Raw genomic sequence first — 26,891 nt, 5'->3', positions numbered from 1 at the left:
GACTATGTAATTTTGGACCTAAAACTGAATCCATCGGTTCTTGGGACTATCGGGTCCAACCCGATGGACCATATTATAATAATCAAGACAATAACACCACGAAAATCCTGCTAAAAAGGCTACAAAAATTTGAAATTAGAGAAATGGTATTAAAAATTTGAAATTCATCAAGAATGAGCAAAAATCGTATTAAAATTTTGAAATTCATCAAGAACTATGAGCAGAAATAGTATTAAAAATTTGAAATTCATCAAGAGCTATTAAATGGATGGACAGGGATGGCAAATGGACTGGATGTCACATAAACGGATGGCGAGTGATGAGGGGTGATTTGGCCTGATTTGATAAGTTGAGGACACGTGGACGTGACCTGCCAACTAGATGATGATTCGACACCTCTCGCCACCTCAGCGAATTAAGTCACCTCGGGTGCCCTGGTCACCTTGGATAGCACCGAGGTTTGGGTACCTCAGCTGACCAAATCTATCGAAGATGACACATAGCAGATTCTAGAAGCCCGCTAGTTGCCTCTGAACCGTCCGAGATCATGTCATGCAATCGTAAGTCTTATCCTCGTCCCGCCCGATTCGGGTGAACACTAAGCCTTATCAACTAGCACGTTGGTCACCTTCCAAAGCAGAATGGGCTCCTACTCAATCTGAAGATCTCGAAGAGGTTCCTTGAGGCTCACGGTAGCTAAGCTATATAAAAGCATCAACCCTCAATACCCAGGTAAGCACGACTAAGTGCATTCTAGCTCTCAAGATTACTGATTTCCAGCTCGCAATTCACCACTAAGTACTAACTTAAGCATCGGAGCGGCCTCACAGGGTTAGCCACCACGGACTCTCTGATCCTTTCTCTTGCAGTTCGACCGACTAGCTAAGAACCGACATCCAAGCTGTCTTCCAACTAAGAGCATCTAGATCACGCACAATCAATAGGGATGGTGGATGGCATCGCTGGCTGCCTTTCTCTATTTGGTGTTGGCCTTGCTTTTCATTGTTCCAAGCTTTACAATTGATAGTTCACTATCTGTTTGGTGTCGATGATAGTGGTCGACCATCAGGGATGATGGTCGGCATTAGGTTTTGAGAATAAATGATCGAAGTGTCTGATAAGAAATGATTGAAGTTGAAAGAGCTGAAGGGGGGAATGTCATTTTGGTAGGGTTTTGAATGAAAACCCTACCGAAATGACTATTTTAGACATGATTTGTTTAAATATTACCTCTATATAATTTATTAATTAATAATTATCATACATTATATATTTAATAATACATATATACAAATAATTATATATAGGGTCAATTTGGGACATGATATACCCAATTCCGACCCAATAATAATCGGAAAAATATATGAGGAACCGAAACCAACCCACCAAGACAAGTTCTAGAACTAGAATCGATCTAGCTAGTCCGAATCCCTAGAATTGGACCCGGCCCATTGATAGCCCTATCATATATTGATGTGGCACTACCTTAAGTGAAGTTCAGATCTGTGTCCCACATAGGGGTGCCCCACAACGTCCCACATCACATCCCTGCCATGTATTGGAAACATTTCCCGATGATAACATCATCAGTTCTAATATTATCATCGGGAGATGTTCCCAATACACAGCAGGAATGTGTTGTGGGACATTGTGGGGCGCAGATCTGAACTCACTTAAGTGAGGCCGCAGCAATCTATCGAGGCCGTGATTCATGTGATTTTTTGGGTGCCCCAGAGAGCGCACACCACGGGCTCATCCCCATGTATTTGGAACATCCCCCCTAATAAATATGGGAGATGCTCCAAATGCACGGGGGATGTGCCTGTGAGACGTATGTAGAACACGCACTGTGGATTGGGATCTCCTCCTTACACAGGACGCCTCACAACGACCTCACAAAGACACTCTACCATGCATTGCATTGGGAATATCTCCCGTAAATAATAACACATAAATACGGGCATGGTGGGATGTACCAGTGAGGTCGGTGTGAGGCGCAATGTGTGAGGAGCAAATCCAGTCTCACGCTCTGTGGAAATACTTAAAAGTGGATGGCGATTTCTCCTCCATCTAGATGTGTCATAACAATAAATAAATCTAAGACCATGGTATTTTTTTTAACCCTGCAAATCGACACTAAAAGCAAAAGTGAACTCCAACAATGGTGTCTGCCGTGGAGTCTGGACAATGGTATCAATACAATAGTGTCTATCTATCTATCAAGGTGGATATGCTCGTTGCTTAGAAGGGGCCTTACTCGTTCGTGCCAGATCATGCACAAACCCTTTCTTAATTGAGAAATGAGATGGTTAGGGTGTTGGATACTCGGATAGCTCATCCAAACAGCATCAGAATGGAATTGAGTCTACAAAGTCAGCCTGTAACAAGCTGAACAGAAGTGTTGGGTCCCGATACCAACTCTGGCTGACACAGTGACACATGAAATCCTCAGGATGGAAGAGAATGGTAAACTAGATAGAGCAGTCAGCGGTGTCGCTAAGAGCACAGAACATAACCAAACAATAAAAAGAAAGAAAGAAAAAAAATCATTAATGTGCTATTGAACAATTGTTGGCGTGGTTTCCCCATAATAAAACATACATGGAAGATGCAATCTCACGCGGATTTTCCAAATAGCATATACTTGATGGTGGACAGAGAGTCTTACGAGACGGCCGACGCAGGCATTACAGCAAATGTAGACATTGCTCACTTGCCTGTATCTCGTATCCGCTGTTCCAGTTTTGCGCATTCTTGTCACTGATCCATTTGCCGTGGGGTTTTTTTTCCGCGTACATGGATACTGAACTCTCTCTCTCTCTCTCTCACTGTCTATGCAAATCAATGGCTTGTTGCCAAAGCCGTCACTAAAAGACCCAGGACGAGGAACGGCTGTGCACTAGCCTGCAAAATCAAACCCAAAATTGAATCGTCGTGTCTAGGCGTGATACCGTATCTCCTCCCAACAAAAAACCATCCCAAGACGTTCTAACTTCCAACATTATTTGTACAGACACAGATCATAGTAGAACCGTGTTGGGACAGTTTTAGTGGGGTAGAAATCCCAACTCCGAATCTAGTCGCCAGTAGTGGGCGACCTTAAAACAGAGTCCATGTGGGTAGTCTAAAAAACCTCCTTGCGGTTTCTCATTATGCTATTAATACAGGAGGGACGAGGATATATTTACCTGATATTTAACATCATACTTGATGGGATCCTTTAGAAAGTATTGAAACTGCAACAATATTAACAAAAGTATCATTATTAGGAGAGCCATCATATCAATTATCAAAGGACAGCTTCACCTAGCATGTATAATAAAAAACATCAACCACCTTCATCATCAGCACAAAGATTAAAGTAAGACTACTGATTCTTGCATCAATTGCTAATACAATGTGGATTTTGACATGGATAATCTTATGAGACTCGATGATGATGGAATGTTCATGACTTCTGGTTTGAAATCTTAGAAACTATTGGTACCAAAGAACTATCGGGTTTTCTTAGAATAAATGGTACCTGAAAAAAATCATTCAACAAGGAAAATGAAGGCCGGCTGATGTTTTTGTTTTTGTTTTTCTTTTTTTTTTTTGTCAATAACAGCAACTTTTATTAAGAAGGCCGGCTGACGTTCAATGATAAGAATAGGCTCCCCTGTCTTTGTACAAAGGGGGGACACAAGCATAATTTATAGCGAAGGCATAAAACATTGCTAACATTACTATAATGAAATAGACAATATACTGTCCCACTGCATAAATACTCTTCCACCTTTTTGTTTTATTTGGTGCCATCTATATTGCTAAATTATGGGCTTTCAAATCATTTCTTACTACCTCAACTCGTATTCCTTTTGGCTTAATCTAGTGGAATGGATACTTAAACTGCTAAAACAGCATAAAGCTCTAAGATGGAAAACGTTAAAAGTCAACAAATATGATAGGTTATTCCATAAGCTCAAATTAGAATAGCATTTCCATGACTCAATTTTGTCTTGACTAAGGAACATAATTCAGCTTTATCCTCATTAGAGTTTGGCTACAGCAATCATTCTCCAGAATTCCATCCTATTAAATCTCAATCTCAGGTATACTAACTTCATTGGAATATGCTTTTACCTGAAAAACCACTTGTGGGATTATCAAAGCAAGTAGAGCTAAAGCATAATAAGGTTTCCCAGACCCTAGCAGATAACCTGCAGAAGTCACCAAAGATTATAGTCAGTGAACATATAGAGTTATACCATAAGAGGGAAGAAGCAACTATGACTTTGGTGGATAGAGAGGTGTATAATACAGTTCACAAAGTGATCTAGGAGGGATTTTTTATGGTTTGTGATATCAAAAAAAAAAAAAAAAAGATTGTGGGAATCATTTTTTATTGTTGTTAAAAGTCTGAGAACCACAATAAGCATGTAGTTACAAATTAGTTGACTTGATAAAGAACCATCTGTCTCGACAAGCAACAGTTGTTATCAGAGTTCAAGACCTTTCTACACAATCATATACCTCAAGGAGATGTCTCTAGCAACTATCATGCTACTTGGAGGCAGGTTACAGGCTTAACTGGGTAAAACACCAAAAATGTTAGGGGTTACAAATCCACCGTTTTATGTGTTGACATACCATGTCAGCCACCATAAAAGGAGGTACTCGCAGTGTGCATGTGTTGTCAACAAGAAAATCATCTTTATAGTTTTAGGTTAGGTGAAAGCCAACATCAACAAGTAGATAATTTAAAATATCATTCAAAAGGAATAATCTAACATACCAGCAACAGATATTTGAGTAATATCAATGGCTCCAACACAGATCCATTTAGCAGTATCAACACCAAAGGCCACTGGAAGAGACTGTTTCAAACAGCATGATTATATAAGACCTAAACCAACTGCTTCTGAAAATACTAGTGACTGCTGTTTCCAATTATAAGAAAGAGAGAAAAGACCTGCAGACCCAATGCCCTATCTCCTTCAATGCTTTTGAAATCATTTACAATGGCAATACCTAACTGACATGAAGAAAATGTTAAACCATGTTAGATCACAGAGAAAAAATGTAAAATTGCATCAATGCTAATAGGCCCCATGCTAGGTAACACAAATGTCTAAGATGAAAGCATACCCCAGCTATGCTGTACAAGAGTGTAAGCACAATAATGTCAGGCGTAAGAGTCCCAAATAAAGCTTGACCAGCCCACCTGTTGATTCATGGATTGAAGGAAAATATTTCAGCAAGCAAAAGCAAGATTTCATAATATTTGCATATAACAGCTCAAGAATAGATAAATTACTGAGGAAATACCAAAATAACTGGCATATAGTCCATGTGGGTGATGTATTAATAGCATAATGAGAAACCACAATGAGATTTTTTTACTAGTCGTGGAAAATGCTGTCTAGGTTTCTTCTTCATTTTCCATATGTAGGAAATCTCCTAATAAAGGGGCTTTTGGATGGGGCCTTGACGGAATGATAGGTAACTTAAGTTTCATTTTATAAGGTCAAATATAAAGAATGGAATCAAATATTGGGTGTACAACCAAAAGATTTTCAGAATTTATCATTATCAATTTTCTAGAAAGTAACAGATATCAAACCATGGCAAACTGATATAGCTTGCTCCTAGTGCAAAGTTTCCAATCCATCCATTCTGCTTCAGCTGCAACATATCAGGAAAAAAGTAAAGCATTAAGAAGCTCTCTTCGTCAACTATTAAGAAACTTCAATGGTCTTACTGACATGCCACAGAAACAGAATCCCATTACCTTTAGAGGCGGAGCAGAATATATGTATGACAACAAGGATCCACCCACAGCAAGGTAAAAGACTACAGGAAAGTTATGTCCTGCCTAATTGGCATTGAAAAATCAGGAACAGAATTTCATGTTGATAATTTTGGAAGAAGTACCACTGATGTAAAATACCTACCCACACATCTAACAGACCAGCCAAGCCAAGCCCTCCTAAAAGCAGCAACCAAATCTGGATAATAACCTGAAAAGAAAAAAGCTTCTGTAATAAATGATGTGCTTTCCATTTAACCATGACAATCTGAGATCTGTTGTGCATTCCCAATGTGTAACCTCAATGTCGCTTTTACAGGGTTTTTTTTTATAGTAAAGCAAAAAATCTTATTAACAAGAAAAAAGAAGAAATTATAAGGAAGAGGTAATAAGAAATCACCCGAAGGAAGAACCAATTCACCCCTACTTCACAATGCAACCTTACAAACATAGGACTCAGACCAAAAATAGGAGATTTACTCTATTGGCTACAAAATAGCTGCACAATATTCTCTTCTATTTGACCTTATGGTTGTGGTTTTTTTTTTCTGTTTTTGATAAGTAATGATCGATTTTATTAAAAACTCAAAAATGACAACTTATATAATGAGCTTCCCACAGAGAGGTACAAGGTGCAGCCTCAAATCTCAACTACAAAATAGATGATCTCTATGCACCCCTTGCTTAGCTAAATAATCTGTTGTGTTGTATTTGATCAGCAACAATGATCAAAAGAGATCTTACTAGGCATGGAAAATGAATAGAAAAATCCAAAACATGGCTTACAATCAAAACACTTGAACACTGAAAGGTGTAAGGTAATAAATAAAAGAAAAAAAAAAAACAACCAAACAAAGATGGCAACAACCCCAGCCTTGAAGCTTCCCAAAACAAATAACACCTCCCAAGATCTTCTATACTTAGGAAGTCCACAAGGTCATTGACAGATATCTTCTTCTTTTTCATGTTACAGGCCCCCATTATCCAGGCTCTTAAGAGAGAAGCTTATGGCATTAGATCCAATTGTTTCTGGGTCACCTTCTATAATAAAGGACCTCAATTCTGAGTTATTAATAGCCTAAAACCATGAAGCACACTTCATGGAATTCTGCTCTTATACCTAACCTTACAGATCTGAGTAGGCTAAGAGGAAGTATCCTCTATGATCTCTGAAGGTTCCTTATGCACCCAGTTCACCAGGATTTCCAACATTAGACCTATAAAAATTAAACTTCGTCTAGTTTAATGGAGGAACCCGTGGTACCATGCTTCTGCTTTATGTCCCTTGTTGAAAACCATGCTGCCACCACTTACCACATCCTCTTAGAATATTGTCAGCCATGAAACACAAGAATTCTTCCCAAGTCTTCAGCCAATGAATAACTTTGATTTTTATCAAACCAATTACATTCTCTTTAGATTTGGTTTTGTTTGAAAAAATTCTCATGTTTCCTGTCCCCAATATCATTTACAATATGGCTGCCACATCTCCACATATATTTCCTCTTTTCTTCATTGTATTTGGAATAATGGTTCAACGTTGTAGGAGGATTCCACCTATCACTAGATAAAGCATGTCTCCAAATGTTGTCAAAAAAAGTGCACGAGATTAGCACGTTTATAGTGGATCTGTAACTTCCCATGAAAAGAAAACAAATATGAGATGAAATTGCCAAAGTATGCATTCTTCTTTGGAGGTCTTACCCTATCTAAGATCTGATTCCCCTTGTTACACACCACATACGACCACCACAGAACTCCCCCTTTCCATCCTACATCACCAAAGCATCCAAAGGCTTGTTGAATTCGAAAGCATCCATTCATTCACAACTAAAATCGCCTTATGTATGTGAGTCATTTAGCCCCAAGGAGAGACCAATTTTCAAACCTTGAACTAAAAAAAGGAGTTCTGCTTTTAGGTAATTACCTTCTCAACTGGATGGCAGAAATGTGAATTCTAAGATGGGATAGGACCAGGAATGAAGCCATCTGTAGAAACCTAGGAGTAGCTTCAATAAGTGATAAAATGAGAGAGAGGGAGAGAGAGAGAGAGAGAGAGAGAGAGAGAAGACTATGATGGCTTGGTCACATGCATAGAAGACCACCAACAGAGGACTTCTTGTTGCATATGCTCTTTTTAATCTAATGAATCAATTTTTGTGTTGCTGATAAAAAAAAAAAAGACCATCAGTTTATATGGCTTTAAATAGAATGGATTGGTGAAACAGGATTTATGTAGCTGACCCCATATAGTTGGGATAAGGCATGGATGATGATGATGGACCAACCTCTTTTCCATATAAATGCTCTGCATGGACCTGAAGGCCCTGAACTGTTGAAGCCACAATTGAGTAAGGTAGGGGCTCTAAAGTTAGATTCAAAGTGAAAATTCAGTTGAGAAACTAGTTGGTTTCTTTTTTATTTTGAGAATTTAATGGATTTATCTGAGAATTATGGATGGTATATGGTATTAGAAAAGGTTAGAGTATTTAGGACGAAGTGATTAGGTTTAAATGAGATTTTAGTATGAAATAACAGATATTTCAGACTTTATCAAGAGAAAGTAAGAAACTTCAATAACTCAATAACTCAAGCTTCAGATGAAATTTTAAGTAGAAATTTTGCAGGAGTATTTGTAATGAAGTTGTAGTGAGAATGGGCCGAATTAGTGTTCTTTATTTTTTGTAAGTAGTATTTAAAAGTTAAGTTTCTTAGTTATGGGCCTTCTTTTATTTTCTTTAATTATTTCTTTAGTGCCTGGCCGCCCCACTAAGGGCATCCAAGTAATTGTACTCAGACTTAGAATTAATAATAAAAATGATGAATGGGGGCTAGAGAGAGAGGTTCAAATTCTTCCTTTCTCTCTTCCCTTCTTTTCTTCTTCCACAACCTATTGCTGAAACTTCTTTCTTCTTCTTTCTCTTTCTCTCTTTTCTTATTTTCTTGCATTATCTGAATTACCGTAATTGTAATTTTCAACTTGGTATCAAAGCGGGTTCTCACTTTTGACTTTTTTTCTCCTTTCTTTGCCCATACATGGTGTGTATGGAGAACTGATTGGTTGATGTTATGGGCCCGGGCGTAGGATCGCATCACGGGTCGGTCCACGGGGAGAACCTCCTGTTTTCCCTTGTTCCTCCCTTTCCTTGAGGAACCTATCTTGGCGCCCTAATGGTGATTTGTCCAAGAGATCACCCTAACTCTCCTTACTCCTTTCTTGACCAAAAATTTGATGCCTTTATTCTTTAATTCCCACTCCTTAAATAGGAGATTACAAGAGGTAGGGATACTCCTTATTGGATTCGACTTCTTACAGATAAGATCCCTATCTTGGGAAGGATAAAGCATTACTGTTCGCCTTCACCATGATTATGGGAACACCACTGAACCCTATAAGAAAATAACATCTATAAGATTATAACTTCCTATCTACTCAACCTATGGTTGTGAAACTTGGAATTTAACCAAATAATGACTAGACAAATGACTCCTACAGATTAGACCCACTACCAATAACTTAAAATGACAAAAACACACTTGCATGCCAAATCAACTTAACTCCCAAGAATTGTCATCTTGCCAAATCAGAACTTGCCGATAATTGAAATATCTAAGAACAAGCAAAAATTCCACCTCCTTACAGATACACGTCATATGAGTATGAAGATGCAGATGTAATTGACAACTAAATCAAAATACGCACCTCACTCTCAGAAATTGCTCCAGAAGGAATTGGACGATAAGGTTCATTGATTGCATCAATCTCTCGGTCATACCAATCATTAATTGTCTACAGGAATGAAAAAAGCAGACATGATATAGTCCAATTGATAAGCTTAGTATTAATTCTGGTGTATGAGCAGTCCAATGAAAAGAGAATACGAATTTTACATCATTGAGAAAAGCTACCTGTGTGTATCCAGTGAGACATGGTCCAGACATTATCATGCAAGCAATTGACTTGGCAACATCTTCCAAGTTCCAGTGGAAGTTTCCTGTGTTATTTAAAATATATGTATGATTTATCAGAAAGATTCCAAGATACTAGAAAACACCTCATAAGATAGCATTGTTTTCTTATAAAGTTAACCACGAGGGCCATGAAACAAGAACAAGGAAGTACTGTTATGCAGTTGGTTCATAAGGGTAGCAATAGGAATACAATATTTGATTTTCAAAATACATCTAAAGAAAAGCAGCATAAGAGCTTCATCCTTGACCATGTAATGATGGTGTAGCCATGTCAACATGGCAATCAGCAAAACATTAAGACAGTTTTTTTTTTTTTCTTTTGAGAAAGAGCAAGGTATTTGTATTATAACCCAAAAAAGGAGAGGGGGTCCCAAAAATACAGTCAAAATATGTACAGTAAGTATCTCCAACAGATAATTGCGTGAAGTGTTAATTACAAAAAAAGATTGGGATCTATGAAATTGTGGCAGTGGTTAGAATTTTGAAACTTGTAGACTGAGCACCAAGATAGGATTCTGCTCACAGTATTTTGGATAATTTTATCAGGTTGAGCAGAAAAATCTTTCAAAATTCTGCTATTTCTCTCATGCAAAATTGTCCAAAAAATGGCATTAGGAATCATAAACCAAATCTTCTTGCCTTTGTTGCTCATTCTCTCCATGTGCTAACACAAGAGTGATTCCAGGGCAGATTTGGGGAAAGCCCAGCAGATGTTAAGACAGTTTCCTTTCTTACCCTTTTGCATACACATAAGTACATAAATAGGTATGGGGTATATTTTGATGACACAGGATTGGATCCTAGGTTTTTTTTGATAGATAGGATTGGATCTTAGGTTGTAATTATGTAGCACAAGAATTTACAAGAAAATCAGTAGTAATGGAGGCATTCGATTAATTTTGTTCTTAAGGTTTAAATAGAAGGTTTACATATTTATCAGTGGTGGATACCCTAGAAAAACAGGGGGAAAATAGATCTACCTTGTACTGGGCAGAACTGTAACTGTTTGTATGTGTGTGTAGATTGGGTTAACGCAGTGCTGCAACCTATAACTATTGTAATTTAATATTTCTCTGTTATTCATAAAAGTCTTATTTGCTGGTCAAAAAAAGGTTTACATATTTATCAGTAGTTATTTGATGGTCGACATAAGTCAGCTTAAGGTTGTTGAATTCTGATATGCACTAAAAGAAATAGAATCAGTGCCAGTGATGTAATTGGGGCAACATTAGTAATATGTATATACCTGTAGTAAGGGCAGTGTGATCATGTTATTGTTTTTCTTTTTTTTTTTTATTATGTGATTATGTTATTGTTTATCTTATAATGAACAAAAGAAAGGAATCAGCTGCCAAGTAGCCCATCCCTGTTTTCCCCAGTTTCCTCTTCTTCTCTAATCTTTCTCCTCATTCTATCATTTTTTTCACTGCTAAGCTCTGATCAACACTTCATATCAGAGCCTCCTTTCTTTCACTGAGTTCAGCTTACCACTCAGTCATCATGGTACCTCGATGATGTCATCACTGTACAGAAACCAATTGTAGGAATTGGAATTCTTCCAGATTCTGGTAGCTGATCATTTGTGGATACTAGTTACTACTGATGAACTTTCCAGGATTTATTGAAGAAGGTAGAGTATTAATTTCTAGTTTTTTTAGAAAATACAAATCAGAAAAATCAAAATTGAGTTTCTGTCGATGGAGCTGAAATAAGGAGTCAGTATTAAAGATAACTCTTAGATTTTATGTTGTTTCACATTTGTGGATCATCCAGATTGTTGAGATTTGACACTATGAAGGCCTGTTTTCTAGATCATATTTATTACCTAGCTCTAAAATTCCATCTTGATTGTGGCTGCTCCTATATGTCTATGGTTATCATGGCTGTGACTATTCTTGGGTTCTATTCTCCTAGATATGAGTTTTACTCAGTCTTCCAAATTTGTCATGTTCATGTGCTGATTCTGGAAAAATCTAGTGTAGGTTGTTACATCCAGGAGTTGTCCAGGAAGTGTGCCTGCATACAGTTGAAGTCTGATTGTGTCTCATCATGTTAGGAGACAGTAGTACTATTGAAACCAAGGACGGTACCATCAATTCCAAAGTCCCACACTTCAATATTCAATCAGATGAACTTATTTAGAGTGATCGCAATCTGCAAGATTATATATTACTAGCAAATGTAAGCAGGAATACATCAATGGAAAAATAAAAGAACCCAATGGAGATGATCCCATGTACGAGAGGTGGGACTCAGAATTCTATGGTGATGTCTTGTCTATCACATTCAATGGTTCGACACAATAGTAAAAATTTCTTGTTCCTTAAAACAGCGAAGGAGATATAGGATGCAAGTGCAGAGACATTCACACAGAAAAAGAATATTGCCCAATTCTATCAGCTGTGCCAGGAAATAGCTCACCTCCATTGGGGGAGAAATCCCTTGCTATTATGCATCTGTTCAAATTATGGGCAGTGTTTTAAAAGGTGTGGGAGGCGTACACCTGGAGGTGCGCTTCCAAGCAAGGCGCCCCCAAAATTCCCTGAGGCGTATGCTAGAGGATGTTTATGCCTCTGAGGTGAACACTTCAGGTGCAAGAGGCATATGCATTTTGCATGAGGTGTGCTAGAGGTATATGCCTCATGCACCTCACGCACACCACATACAAAAAGACAGAAAAAAGAAAAGAAAGGGAAGGGAAAGAAAAAGAAAGAAAGAAAAGAAATGGGAAGGCAAGGGAAGGAGGCTTCCTCCTCCCCCTCCTCCTTCCTTCTCATCCCGCTCCTCTAAAAGAGGCTTACGCCTCTTATATTCTGGACTATACCTCATGCCTCCAAATAGTAGAACACCTCACGTCAGGCCTTTGCGTTTTAAAACATTGATCAAGTGTGCTTAACCATGCAAGTCCTTTTCAGTCTGCCCCTAGCTCTTCTAACCCCCCCCCCCCTTTTGAAAAAAGGTAGGGTATTGTATTGTATTAAGTATCAATATAATTATGAACATCCCAAGTACAAAGAAATTCTATACATTAAACCCCTTGAGAATGGCCAAAGAAATCTATAGGCAAAAAATATTGATGAAGTCCCCAATACAAATCCTTCTAATCAAAAACCAGTCCCTGATTAAACTAAAACAGAGGTTGATTGTAGCTTCTACCAGGTTCTTTTTCTGTTCAAAAAACCTACCCTTTTCTCTCAAGCCAAGTGGCCCAAATAACTGTCACTGGTACCTCAACCCATCATCCCCTCAAGAGGTCAATGACAGAAGAAGGGTGACATCCTTGCCAGTGAATATCCTTCAAGAAGTAAGATCAAACCTTGGTGGTGTAAACACAATGAATAAACAGTGACTGAATAACATTTGTAATAGATCACTTTGTCTAAGAAGATTCATTTACCATTTTTAAAAACAAGTTACAAATGTGTTGACACTCTCAAAAAGGCTATAGAGAAATCACAACTTATTGCAGAATTCAACAAGCTAGGCATGTGTGACATCAATGTACCAGCTTAACGGGAAGTGTTGGTGATGTAACTGGGTCTATATTAATAATATCTGGTCATACTGTAACAGGGGCAGTATGATCATTTGTTAAGAAGGAAATAGAATGTCAAGTGACCTATCCCTGTTTTCCCATCTCTTCTCACTTCTTCTCCAATGTTTCTTCTCATTCTATCATTCTTTCATTTCCAAACTCTGATCGCCATTGTATAAGCACTATTATTGCTTTAGGGTAGCTTCTTTTATCTACAGCCAAATAAAATGGATTTCTTTGAAGGAACAAGGTTGTGCCCTAGGTATAACCTTGTAAGTCTCCATCTCTTCTGGTTCTGTAATGGCTACTTCTGTAAAAGATACAAGTTCACATCAAAGAATGTGCATAGCGGTATCTATCAAAAAAGAAAATGTGCATAGTGGTGGAGATTTATCCTAGCATAACAAGCAAATAAACATCAAGAAACTCTCACCAAAACAAAAACAGAAAACCCCTCAGACGCATGAAGCTTTTCACCTATAAGCCCTTATTTTCTTTAAAAATAAATGAAGTTGACATTTGACAAAAGCATACAAAATTTCAGGAAAGTAACAAAGGTAATAAATATAATGGATTTCACCTACAGAAAAATGGTTGCAGAATATTTTATAGAAAAAAGGAAGTCAATGTTGCACATTCTATAAACATTTGAATGCCTGGTAGGAAAAACCTTTATCTGAAATACTAAAAGAAACAAGTTTGTCAAATATTGAGTTAACCTTTAAAAAGGGAGATCTATTGGTCTAAGTCTTAAGAGACATATATGGGCATCCAAGACTAGTTATTAGTGATCATCAGTATCATTTGAGACTAGTAGATTTTACTAAAGTAAATAATGGAAAACAATGAAATCCCCTTTCAAGGACAATAGAAGGTTTAACCCTTAATGGCAAGTTTAACTACTCAAGATAACAGGTATGCCCATACTGAGATCAAGGATGGCTAAGCACACGGTAAGACAGAAGGCTAGAAGACTAGCAATAAGACAAACAATTGAGATGGAAAGCTACTCCATCATGGTCAACAATCTAATAGTTAGCCTGGAGGAAAGCTGGCCTGGTGATAAAGAATGGAAACTAGGTCCAATGAACAAACGAAAAAATGAGGGACCTTAAAAGACAGTTCAAATCAAAGAGAGAGAGGGTTAGTCTGATTCAGATATCCAATGGCTCTCTGGAACCTTCCTCTATCGCAAGTTATTGACAGTTGTAACATGTATTGGACATTGAGCAACTCCCAGATCCAGTTAGACTTCCGAAAAGAATAAGCAAGTGATCAATAACATTAGATCCATAATTTGTTATTAGGCATATGGCAGGAAATCCATGACAATGCAAATAGCTTTATTGCCTTCTCAATATTGCCTAGATTTTGGTGGCCAACAATCAAGTATCAGCCATATTATCTGAAAGGATTCTAAGTAAGCCTATGCCCTGAATGACTTCACACCCAAGAAGAATGTTTATGTACAAGATAGAATTCACTTCTTCAAAGTTTCCAGGGCTGGAAAGGTAGCATGGAGTATCCTTCCTGCAGCAGTTTTTTTGGGCAGTATGGTGTGAAAGAAATAACAGGCTATTTGAAGGAAGACAAACTCCAAAAGAAGAAGTTTTTAACAGAATTATGGGGATGACACATTCTTGGTTAGCAACTCACCAATTATTCAAAAATAGGCATATGTCTCCCTTTTTTTACTCAGATTTCCTATTTGTAAGGAATCTGTAGTCTTTTTTTGGTCTTTTGGAGGGTTGGAAATCTGTGGATAACTGTTTTCCTGCTGTACAGCTTCTCATTGTACAGAGGCTTCTTTGTATTTTGGCTTTTGATATTAATGAATTACTTTACCTTCCACTGAAAATAAAAAAGTTTCCATATCTTGCATTTCACTAGATAAGCAGTGCTAATAACAGAAATTTTTGTATGGCTAAATAGTGATTGTCTTGTGCCTGGATAGGGCTTTTATGTATGGGCTGTACATAATACATTTTCTCATTATGCATCCTAATTTTTATCATTACCCTTACCTCATTCTCAAAAAATAAAAGAAGAGGAATCTCATAATGTTCCAGAAAAATTCTAGAGCCAGAAAGGAACCTAAATGAATCAACTTAAATTTTGCTCCAGCAGATCTCCTAGGTAGGCCCATTTAGTAACAGGTTGTGACACATTGTGACTGTTATGTGCGACATGTCAAAGGACCAATTTTTTGTGTCTAAGAAAAGAGGTACAAGACATTCCCTTCCTATAATACCAGAGCACCAACAAATGTGGGGAAAGACTTCAGACTTATAGGCTACTCATTTCACAAGATAGGAGGATACCAGAGGCAGCAGCTCCACAGACAACCCCCCAAATCAATGGAGGCCAAGTCACAGGCTTTGTGAGTTGAAGACGGATCTTCCATTTATTCTGCACATTAAGAACGGTAAAATCAAATTTCAGCCTAACCTCCCGTCACAATCACAAGTAGTATTATAAGCTAATTTTGCAAGAACAAGGAAAGGTTGATGCATTTCACAAGCAATATAGCATTAAAGTAGAATATTTCAGAGACACATTCCTGAGGAACTTAGTTGATGCTTGGCATGGCTGTGTTTCTAGTTTCGGTCTTTGTACTTGATTTTTTGCATTGGATTTCAGGAGATTGAGCTTTTTGGGCACATGATACAATCATAATAATTTATTATTGTTTTGAACACGTAGATGAAACCGGGCTCCATTAGGCACCACATAGGACACCCAAAATGGAAGCACCCCTGTTTGGGGAAACAATTTTTCGAAGCTTCCCCTAACACCTCTATGCACATAATACTATGGAAATGGTAGTACAAACACTTGTACTTGATCTTGCCCAACCAAACCAAACAGGACTTCTGGAAGGTAAATCCAAAACACCTATGTGGTGCGTAGCTGGACTTTGGGTACAAACACAATGGAAACAATGCAGCCATTCCATACACTGTCTTAATTTGCATTTGAATACCACATGGGCGAATCAATTCATTTCAGTTTTTATTAGCATTTTAATGCAGAAATTCATTATGTCACCTGGATTTATTAGCATAACGGCTTAAAAAGCCATGACCCAGCTATCCAGAGTCTTGAGAAGGGTAGCTGGATGAGGACCTAACCTCGGGATTTTTTTTGCACTAAGTGGCAACTCTCAAACTGAAACCCGCATTCTCACTCTTGTCAGCATTAGATTTTACCATTACACCAAGCAAACGACCCCAAGATAATGACATCACAATCTGTATGAATTATGACCATCCTTTTAATGGCTTCATTTAGATTATGAAATTAATGCTTTCAAATTTTAAGAAATAAAATGATTTCACACAATGTGGATTCTTAATACCAGCATGGGACGCCTAAGGCCTAACACAATATTTATAAAATATTGATTTCTTTTCTGAAAATCATTATAAATTCTTTTCTCAGTATCACATTTAGCATTCTTCGCCTATGATTCCCAGGGCCTCCGCTTTTTTTCCTTGGAGATATCAAAATCATCCTTAGTTCAGTAATGCACCATTTAATTACTTAGAGCGATTTGTTCTTGCGACAACTAAATTATGAATCCCGGTGAATTTTAGACCATAAATAAATGCAGGGAAAGAAACAGAAAACTCACTGTTTCTTGAGCTGCTCCCTTGATGCCAAGGAGCTGGTTCAAATTCGAACCATTGGCCGCAGGCGCTTTATTGGGTGCTTGAGGTTTTGCTGCTGTCACACCGAAACATCAAAACTTGAATCCCGTGGAGGGATATGAAGTGAAATTCGAGTACGAAATTAAAACAAAAATAGGAAAAATGAATAACGGAAAAGGTAAAATGAACAGAAAAGAGAAGTAGAAGTACAAAGAACCTTCGTTGGCTTCAGTTTCTGCTGCTCTTACTATTAGTCTCTTTCCTGAGAAAATTATTCGTATTTTCTACTCAGCAAGAGGAAGAAGAGAGATTCAAAAGTCGCAGAAATGGATCCTATTCAACAAGCTCTACCCCAAATGGGGGAAAAACACTCAAGTCTCGACAGAACTCACTTGAGTACGAGAATGGAACAGAAATCGGTGCGGCAAGCCTACTGGTTGGAAGACTGTGGACCTTAGCGTTGGCTAATCTAATTGAAGAAACCGTGTTCAATATGGTCGCCATTTGCTAACGAAGCTTCGACAGGGATTTTCCGATAAAACCAGCGAGGCAGATACCGGGAAGGGACAAGGGAGCGCTTTGGGGCGAGGTGATATAGCTAACCAGTAAAGTACCTGCGATGGATGTCGGATAAACAGAAATTAAGGTGTAGCCTAACAAGAAAGCTGCGTGATTAGATAAGATTCAAGTTAACGAGATCCGATGGGTGACACCTGACACGGTCCAATCCCATGAGTCCATGACATACCGATACTATCCTCCGAGCCGTGGTGAAATTCCAGCCCCACGTTAACCGTGTATCAGGAGCATCTTCCAATGATTAATTCAGGAGATGCTCTCAATGCACGCTGAGATGTATACGTAGGGCGCTAATGGAGCGCGCTCAGTGGGGCGCCACTGTCCACTCCCAACTAGACCTGTTCATGGGCCGGGTAGCCCGATGGTCCGGCCCGGCCCACACCCTGGTCGGGCTTGGTCATGTAATTAGGCCCGTGGGTCTGACCTCGGGCCTAACACAATAAGCCCGACTATGTTTCGGGCCGGGCTCAGGATTTGTCAAAAAAGCCCAGCCCGACCCGACTTAGCATTATATATTTTATAAAATATATATGTATTTTATATATTATATAAAATATATAAATAATATAATATTTATTAAAATATATATTTATAATTTAATATATATTTATTTATTTTTTTCTTTATAATTTCTCTCTCTCTCTATTCAGTCGCTTCAGCAGTAGTAATAGTAACAGTATGGGCTAAATTTCGGGCTTGGGCCCAAGCCTGAGCTTCGGGCTTTTTATGAGGACCGGGCTCGGGCCCAAGTTGTAGGCCCGATGGTCGGGCCGGGCTCGGGCCTTAAAAAAATCTATTAATATAGAGTGAAAGCCCAGCCCAACCCGGCCCATGAATAGGTCTACTCCCAACATATATGTACAGGATGATCCACCCCTGCAGTTGAGATAGTCACTCAGTTTCTCTCCCAAAGTGGAGGGGCGGGTTCAAGCCCGGCACTCCATGGCATGACCAGTGGGGCTCACGTGCACCTTGCTTTTGCGTTTGGCCCTACTCGGATTATTCTTGGGGTTTTTATTGATCGGTCCATCCTAACAAATCTTAGCTCCATCTTACGGTTGGGGTAGGTGCTATCTCATAATTGATATCAATATATGGGTGAGTATTGATGTTATAAGTAGAGGTTTTTAAAATTTGGGGGTTTTATAATTCGGTCCATCTCTAGGGTGGAGTTAAGTTAAGATTTTTAGGGGTGGACTGAATACTGCTCGTGGATTGATGCTAAATTCACGGGCAGGATATGGTTTATAGGGGGGCTACTAGTAGACTAGGAGGGGGCTGCAATTCAGATTTTTGAGGTGGATTGCAGTCTATATATCCCTTAAAATTTTGGAAAAGTACAGACAGGCCCATTGCAGATTTTTGAATCCCACTACATATCTATAAACATTCAAAATGTTAAATACCCCCACTCTATGCATGGATGCCCACCCTTAAATTGGCATCAATTCCCAGCTGACACCTATCCCAACAGTACTTTGGGCATAAAAATTCTGACCCTGGGTTAAACCGTCATTCTTCCTTTAAAATTTTGAATTGTTGTAAATTTGGGATGGAATTTAGAATTCTGAAGTGGAATGCATTATAGTTTTTACATTATTCTTCCATTGGTTAAATTCTTTTGGTATAATACCTAGCCTTTTTTTCCATTGATTTAATGGACATTTCAAATTGATCGACCCATGAAAATCATCAAATGCCCAAAAAGCCCACTGAAGATTTTCTATCCAAAACCCGTCTGGCCATCCCCAAATACATAACACCCCCAGCAACAGGATTTCCTAAAGATGTGTAGTTGCAATTCACAACGGGTAGAGGGCAACCCTAACCCTGGTGACAGTTGAATTTGATCTCAAGTTTCTGCTGCAAGAGAGCTTATCAATTGAACCACTAGATGGTTTATATAGGGTTGACTATAATACCGAAAAGACATGATATGAGAAAATTCTTACAGCCAATCAATAAAAAGGTGACCAATCATGTGGTATTAATCACAATTTATGGAGTGCTTTGGTTGATCAAAACTCTTCCCGTATCATAGATTTTTCCCTATTGTAAAACATTATTTGTAAGTTTGATAGGTAATGTATTCTGACTTTCTAGGCATCTTTCCTTAACCCAACTGCCTTGTCATCCCCTCCCTTCTAACAGTAAAGGCATTGGATCAAAACTTGCAAGTCTGCAAGATCTTCATGTTATGGATGGTGGGTTTCACTTGCACCATGTCCTTTATCCGGTTATCCCCATCTTATGTCCATTGAAAAAACGTTGGCTGTTCGGGAGAAACATCCCCGGCTGTGCAGTTTGGGAGTTTACTGTGCTTTATTTAATATCATGTTTCAGCCGCACATTAGGTTGCGTTTGGAACGAGTGTAAATGCCGGTTCAGTGCATTATTACACTCCGGTCCAGAATTCTATGTGATTGGAAACAGTGTAAAAATACTTCTATTGTTGATGGAAATTTGCAAACATCGGATGATTTACATCGATCTACCGGTGGAAAACTACATCGATTTTTTCGAAGTAAAAAATCACGCCCTCTTTTCATCGAGGGAAATAGGAGAGGAGTTTACTCTCTTCCACTGGCCTGGCGCTCTGAGTTCGAAACATCCACCAACAGCCATTTGAGGAGTCCGATCCATTAGCAGCCTTCTAAGATCTGAGGAGTCCGATCGAAACGTCTGAGTGTCAGCGTTTAAGCCTCCGAATGGTGAGAGAACAACGAACCTCTTCTGTCTGCGTTGAAGTCTTGAAATATACACAACAGAGATTAGAGAGAACGACGAACCTCTTCTGTGAACCCAGTGCTGGTCAGAGAACAACGAACCTCTTCTGTGAAGACCCTCTCGTACTACCTGAAAGTAAAAAATAACTTCTTCCCCTATTTTGTGCACTTGCTTTTTTGCGTTTTTAGATTCTCTTGTATTTTCATTTTCTCACTATTATATTGAAGATAAATTGTGTTTTGATGACTGGTATTGGCATTTTCATTTTCAACAATTATTCAGCAGAATCACCATACTCTCCTCTTGAATCAATGGTGGTTCAGGAAGTCGAAGGAAAGTATCTACTGATGAGGGTGGATTTGGCCCTCCAATGATATTGTGACACGTGGCACCTCGGAACAAGTAGGTGAAACCCGGAACCACTTAGGCAATAACTTGCCTAAGTCAAGTTGATGGTGTCCCACATGGCGGCCTAGTCCAGGCGCGACCTGGCGGCCTGGCCCAGGTGTGAACTGGCGGCCTGGCCCAGGCGTGACCTGACAACCTGGCACAGGCACCGACTTGGCGGCCTGGCATAGGCGCCAACCTGGCGACCTGTGAGACGTTCTCGCCGACAAATTCAACATGCATATCTAAACACTCCCACGATCCTTGGAAGTTGGCCCACGTGCCGAACGATCCGGAGGGTGGTCAACGTGCATGGCGGTTACCTTAAGGAATCTCGGACCACTTAGACGACTTCTCGGAAATCTCGGATGCAGTGCGTGAAGCCCACGCCAAACTATGCCTATATAAAGGCACCAACCCCAATGGCATAGGGGGACAAGTAAGCATATTCTAGCTCTCATACTTTGTGAGTTTTAGCTCGCAGTCTACTATGAGAGTACTGACTTAAGCATCGGAGTGACCTCGCTGGGTTAGCCACCCCGGGTCCTCTGACATTGATTCCTTGCAGGTCTCTAAAGAACTATGAACCTCAACAATCAATCCAGCTCGCCACCAGGCAGCTCGTCACCTAACCTGCCTAACTCGACCCAGTCAGCTCGTCACCTAACCTGTCTAGCTCGGTCCAGCCAGTTCGACACTTAACCTGCCCAACTCGGCCTAGTTAACTTGGCACCTAATCTGCCCCCAGCTCGGCCTGGTCAGCTCGACATCCAGGTCCTCATCCAGCAGAAGTTAACTTCGGCCTCTGAGTCATCGGCCACTCGGAAGCAGACCAAATGACGAGGTACTTAACCAAAAAATTGATACATCACCAAAAATTGATTCATCAATTGGCGTCATCTATGGGAAACGCTACAAAAAGCTAAGTTCTCATCCTCCGAAAGGCTAAGTCCTCTTCTTCCAGAAAGCTAAGTTCTCACCTTTTAGAAATTAAAAGCTCTCACTTTATAGTTTCCATTTTTTATGAACTCAAAGACTATGCAGAAAGTTGATGGCCAACAAACTAAGCAACTCTACCAACTTTATTTCAACTCGGATAAGGCCTCATCAGTCCTCTTCGCGAGGTACTCTCTACAAAGATGAGCTCTTCGTGGCTTCCGCGAGAGTAGGTGGCCAACAAACTACATGGACGCCCCAGTCGGTCGAGCCTTCCAAGGCTCCCGTGCGAGCTGATGACCTAAAGTCAGTAGTGCTGCCCCCATAGGTCGAGCTCCTAGTAGCTTCTTTTAGGAGTAGGTAACCGACGTCACTAACGATGCCGATGCAGCGCAGCCATAGCTCTAAGGTGCCGAGCTAATAAAAGACCTCGGCACCACATAAGACCCAGTCGCCTCTTCGGCATGGGCAAAATCAAAGATCAAGGAGAGTGGACTACGAGTCGCTCCCAGAGCCCAAGGGCTAAAGTGTCAAACTGGCAAAGACTTTGGCACCACATAAGACCCAATCGCCTCTTTGGCATGGACAAAATCAAGGGTAAGGAGAGTGGACTGCGAGTCGCTCCCAGAGCCTAAGGAATTGAATCGACGCTTACGAGCTCATCAAATTAGTCATTTCAGGCCAAAAGGAGCAATATACTCCCTTCGCCGAGTTACTTCGGGAGTGGGGGGCAAATGATGAGGGCGGATTTGGCCCTCCAATGATATTGTGACACATGGCACCTCGGAACAACTAGGTGACACCGGGAACCACTTAGGCAACAACTTGCCTTAGCCAAGTTGATGGTGTCCCACTTGGCGGCCTGGCATAGGCGCCGACCTGGCGGCCTAGCCCAGGTGCGACTTGGTGGCCTGGCCCAGGCGTGACCTGGCGGCCTGGCCCAGGTGCAAACTGGCGGCCTGGCATAGGCACCAACTTGGCGACCTGCGAGACGTGCTCGCCGACAAATTCGACATGCATATCCAAACACTCCCACGATCCTTGAAAGTTGGCCCACGTGCCGAACGATCTAGAGGGTGGTCAACGTGCATGGCAGTTACCTTAGGGAATCTCGGACCACTTAGACGACTTCTCGGAAATCTCGGGTGTGGTGTGTGAAGCCCACACCAAACTATGCCTATATAAAGGCACCAACCCCAATGGCATAGGGGGGCAAGTAAGCATATTTTAGCTCTCATACTTTGTGATTTTTAGCTCGTAGTCTACTATGAGAGTATTGACTTAAGTATCGGAGCAACCTCGCCGGGTTAGCCACCCCGGGTCCTCTGACATTGATTCCTTGCAGGTCTCTAAAGAACTACGAAGCTCAACAATCAATCCAGCTCGCCACCAGGCAACTCGACACTCTGGTCAGCTCAGCAACTAATAGGTAGCTCGTCACCTAACCTGCCTAGCTCGGCCCAGTCAGCTCGTCACCTAACCTGCCTAGCTCGGTCTAGTCAGTTCGACACCTAACCTGCCCAGCTCGGCCCAGTTAACTCGGCACCTAATCTACCCCAGCTCGGCATCCAGGTCCTCATCCAGCAGAAGTTAACTTCGGCCTCTGAGTCACCGATCACTTGGAAGCAGACCAAATGACGAGGTACTTAGCACAAAAAATTGATACATCACCAAAAATTTATTCATCACCTACTTAATGGAATCTCAGCTGATACTTATTAGTGATAGATATAGAGTATGAACATAACGCTTAACCTTCATTCATTCACAAATTTTATCTCCAAACATTCCCTCATCCAAATCCCCAACAAAAAGAATGGAAGTACAAGTTTTATGGTTAAAGGAGGAGAATGGATAGTGGGTGGTGATAGTACGTGGCTTAGTCATTCCCTCAGCCCAATCTCACAGTTGACTGTACATTAAGCCCCTTCCCTCTGGGTTCATATTTTCCACTTAATGATGAAATACATCTGAAATTGTATAAGCTTGGCTTTTTCACATTTCCCCACAATACATGTTCTGCCAAAAGAGAAGCAGACATCAGGAGTAAAACAATAGCAATGCCACAAAATGCTTTTTAGGTTTTGGGTTAATACATCTGTTTGATTTTGATCGAAACTTCCATATAATTATTCTTATGGTGCCTTTTGCTTTTGGTTAATACATCTGCTGACTTTGCTTTCATATATATATATATATATATATATATATATATATATATATATATATATATATATATATATATATATATCTGATTTTACCATTTAACTTCAATGCTGAGGATTTTCTTTTTCTTTTTTGTTTTAATTATATATGGTTTGGGGTCCTTCAGAAAAATATGTGAAATTCAAGCTCTGTTTGAGGCATTAAAGTGATTAATTACTGCACAATTGCGTGAGAACCAAGGCTGTATCCACAGGGACCCCATAGGAGTCTTTTAACAATGCTGAGTCCTATTAGCTTAATTCTATGCCATGGAGTCCCACAAGCAGCTACTGATGACACCATGAGGCCACTATTCTCCACCTCTTTTTCTAGAAACCCATCCAAGTTTGAGTGAATGCTCTAGTGGACCAAACCAAGAATGATGCCTCAGGCAGCCCAAAGTTGCCCTATCCAATTATGTTTCAGAGTTCAAACAGCCTAAGCTTGCCCAAGTATGGGAACCTAGCAATGTTTATATATAGGAAATTATTGAGCAACCACATGTTTCTGAGTCTCTTCTGCTAACTCTTTGAATGGGTTCTAACTAGTTCATGCCAATACCAAAAATAAATAAAGATGGATGTCAAGTGGATTAAAGTCTGATGTCTGACCACTGCTAGTTTGCACTTAGGTGATAAGTGCTTCTAGTATCACTTTACCTGTTTGTGTATATAATATTTGCCTTAGATATTGTAATCTATACATGCTCATAGGTGAAGTAATCAATCGCATCTACCAAATAAATAAATAAATTAGGCCTCAATCACATCAACAACTAAGCTGAAATCACATTTTTTATTATTCATTATTCCCTGATAAAGCTATCTATGTCAATCTCTAAAAGGGGAGCTACTCAGAGGTTGAACCCTTGTTTTTCTTTGCTAGACCTAAGGAATGGTGTGATGGGCTGTGAAGAATGAACTTTCCAATTTCTACTTCCTCTCAAGCCTAAGAGACACATGTGGCAGACAAGATATAGGTTGTAATGCAGTTTTGACCATGTAAATTGTAATGCAATTCAAAGCATGAGAAGATAGAAATTATCATCTTCTAATTAGTGTTTAACTAACTGATGACCTTGATGCATGCCCTGAACAGCTCATCGGGGTCTGGGTTTTTTATCATTTTGACTGGATCAATGGCCTAGCCATCTGATTGCGTGCCCTGTTTTACTACTCTTTGAGTACAGTAAAACAGAAACAACATGTCAGATTTGGGTGGGGGTTGTTAAATGATCCATACTACAATCTAGGCCTTGATACATGTTTGTATCATTCACCACACGTCGTTGTTTGAACACCTTCCAATAATATTCACCGAACTCTGCTTTTATTATTATTACTATGGTAGATAGTGCGGATCTTCTAGTAACAAACAAAGCTACATACATCAAGCTTGAACACCTATCAATGTATTAGAATTTAAAGACACACGAACAAGTTTTTTTTCTCATATGTCAGGGAGAGGTGGTACAGAGCTGTTTGTTTTGTTATTAGCAGATGTAGATGTAGTCATGTAGATATAGACTTGGCAATAAAATCACCCACAATCCTCTCCCAATCACAATAAATCGTGTCTACATGATAGAGGTTGATAGACACTAATATATATTTGTTGTGACATTTTGAACCTTGGCTGAACTGAAAAGCTTTGTTGTCCTGTCTTTTGCTAAGTAAGTTTTCATGGAGAGGTTGTGGGTTCCTTAATAATTGAAGTTGAAGTTGGATAGATTACTGTACCATTGAATATTTTATCATCTAACTATTATTACTGTACCCTTGAATATTTTATCCACTAAAAGGTACAAGTCAGTAAGTCATTCAATTAAGCAATTTTAGAGAGTATCGGCATACTTATCCTCAAGGCCATTATATTTATATCTGTGCAGTTTTAATACTGGTTTACACCAACTTCTTGAAGGTGTTTTTGTTGCTTATTCATTTCAAATGGTGTGGCACATTTTGTCTTTAATGTGTACAAGAAGTGGAGTCTGGAGCATTCCAGTTAGCTAGGGTATACAATGTCATTTTGAATTTCATTCCATTCTCTCAGCAAAAAGGCCATTACCTAGTGCTGGTCCTAAAGATACAGGGCCTTGGGAGTTGGGAGGGATGGAACTAGGAGTAGGAACAGTCAATCCTAATCTCTAGTTTTATTTATTTATTTATTTATTTATTTTTTGTTCTCTTCCTTCTTTTTTCTCACAAAGTTGCTGCCCTTAAATCTGGAACCCCCCATTCACATGCTTTTCAGCCCAATATTTTCCAATGTTTTACCATCAGATCAAGCAATAATCAATCCCAAAAATTCCTCAGAAAATAGCCAATGAACAAGGAAAGCTACCTTAAAAATTGAAGATTTTTAACTTAAGGCACTGCCTGTTAAAAGGATAAAATGATCTTCACTTGAATAAGATATAAAAAGTTCTAGCAAGAACGGACTTAACTGATACTAAAGCATTCATCTCTGTTTTGAGATGCATTGATGAAGTGAGTAGCTGAACAATAAATGAATAGCTGACAAATTCATTACTCATTTTTTAACAATTGTGAGAAGGTTTTGGTCAAGAGGTTGTTGAAATCATGAGATACAGGAAATCGGGTACAAGGTAAAGAGAGAAAATATAAAATGACTCTTAACAAAAAAAGCACAAGTTAATAAATAAAATGCCTATACTAAGATATTTATTTGGAGTATTTACCAATTCCCAGTTCCAGTGGTTTGACTGTCTCGTGTGGTCCAATGTAAGCTTTCATACAGGTCTACAACATACTTGTAGATCTTGAATTTCAGTAGATTTTTCTGTGGAATTTTCAGTGAATATTTTTGTGGAATTTTAGTTAATTTTTATGTGGAATTTTAGTTAATTTTTATGTGGAATTTCAGTAGTTTTTTTTTATGGAATTTCAGTACCTTTTTTATGTGAAATTTCAGTGAATTTTATGTGGAATTTCAATAAATTTCAGTGATATTCATACAAATTGGGATATAAGCTGGTCATTGAGCGACATAGGTTATTGGGCCAATGACCAGCTTAATATTTATTATATACCTGGCCTCTGCATATGTGGCAAAAGATGCAGATGTCTCATCTGCATGTAGGACAAATGAG

At 39.3% G+C, this 26,891-nt stretch overlaps 1 protein-coding gene and 1 long non-coding RNA gene across 3 annotated transcripts; one reads left to right on the top strand and one right to left on the bottom strand.

Moving 5' to 3' along the window:
- Positions 1-2,454: 2,454 nt before the first annotated feature.
- LOC104602567 (chlorophyll synthase, chloroplastic-like) lies at positions 2,455-17,619 on the bottom strand. 2 transcript variants are annotated; one of them, XM_010266293.3, is made up of 15 exons: positions 17,338-17,619; positions 17,163-17,207; positions 16,930-17,021; positions 15,617-15,704; positions 9,698-9,783; positions 9,492-9,578; positions 5,934-5,999; positions 5,771-5,854; positions 5,603-5,664; positions 5,128-5,203; positions 4,952-5,014; positions 4,775-4,856; positions 4,123-4,199; positions 3,189-3,236; positions 2,455-2,904 (listed from the first exon to the last, which is right to left on the bottom strand). In XM_010266293.3, the coding sequence occupies exons 1-15, from the start codon at positions 17,447-17,449 to the stop codon at positions 2,842-2,844; spliced, it is 1,131 nt and encodes a 376-aa protein (XP_010264595.1). In that variant the 5' UTR covers positions 17,450-17,619; the 3' UTR covers positions 2,455-2,841. The 2 variants fall into 2 exon arrangements, with proteins under 2 accessions (XP_010264595.1, XP_010264596.1); XM_010266294.3 differs by having other exon boundaries at positions 16,930-17,018; positions 17,338-17,595.
- Positions 17,620-19,506: 1,887 nt separating this feature from the next.
- Positions 19,507-26,637, top strand: LOC148802165 (uncharacterized). Its single transcript, XR_016082181.1, has 3 exons — positions 19,507-20,386; positions 20,534-23,216; positions 24,665-26,637. It is a non-coding gene; the product is annotated as an uncharacterized LOC148802165 (long non-coding RNA).
- Positions 26,638-26,891: the final 254 nt, after the last annotated feature.

This window comes from Nelumbo nucifera, chromosome 2, assembly GCF_055504915.1.
Source record: "Nelumbo nucifera cultivar China Antique chromosome 2, China Antique-T2T, whole genome shotgun sequence".
In the NCBI taxonomy this organism is placed as follows: Eukaryota; Viridiplantae; Streptophyta; class Magnoliopsida; order Proteales; family Nelumbonaceae; genus Nelumbo; species Nelumbo nucifera.
The sequence above is the reverse complement of the archived record's forward strand: the minus strand, read 5'-3'. Positions and strand labels throughout refer to the sequence as shown.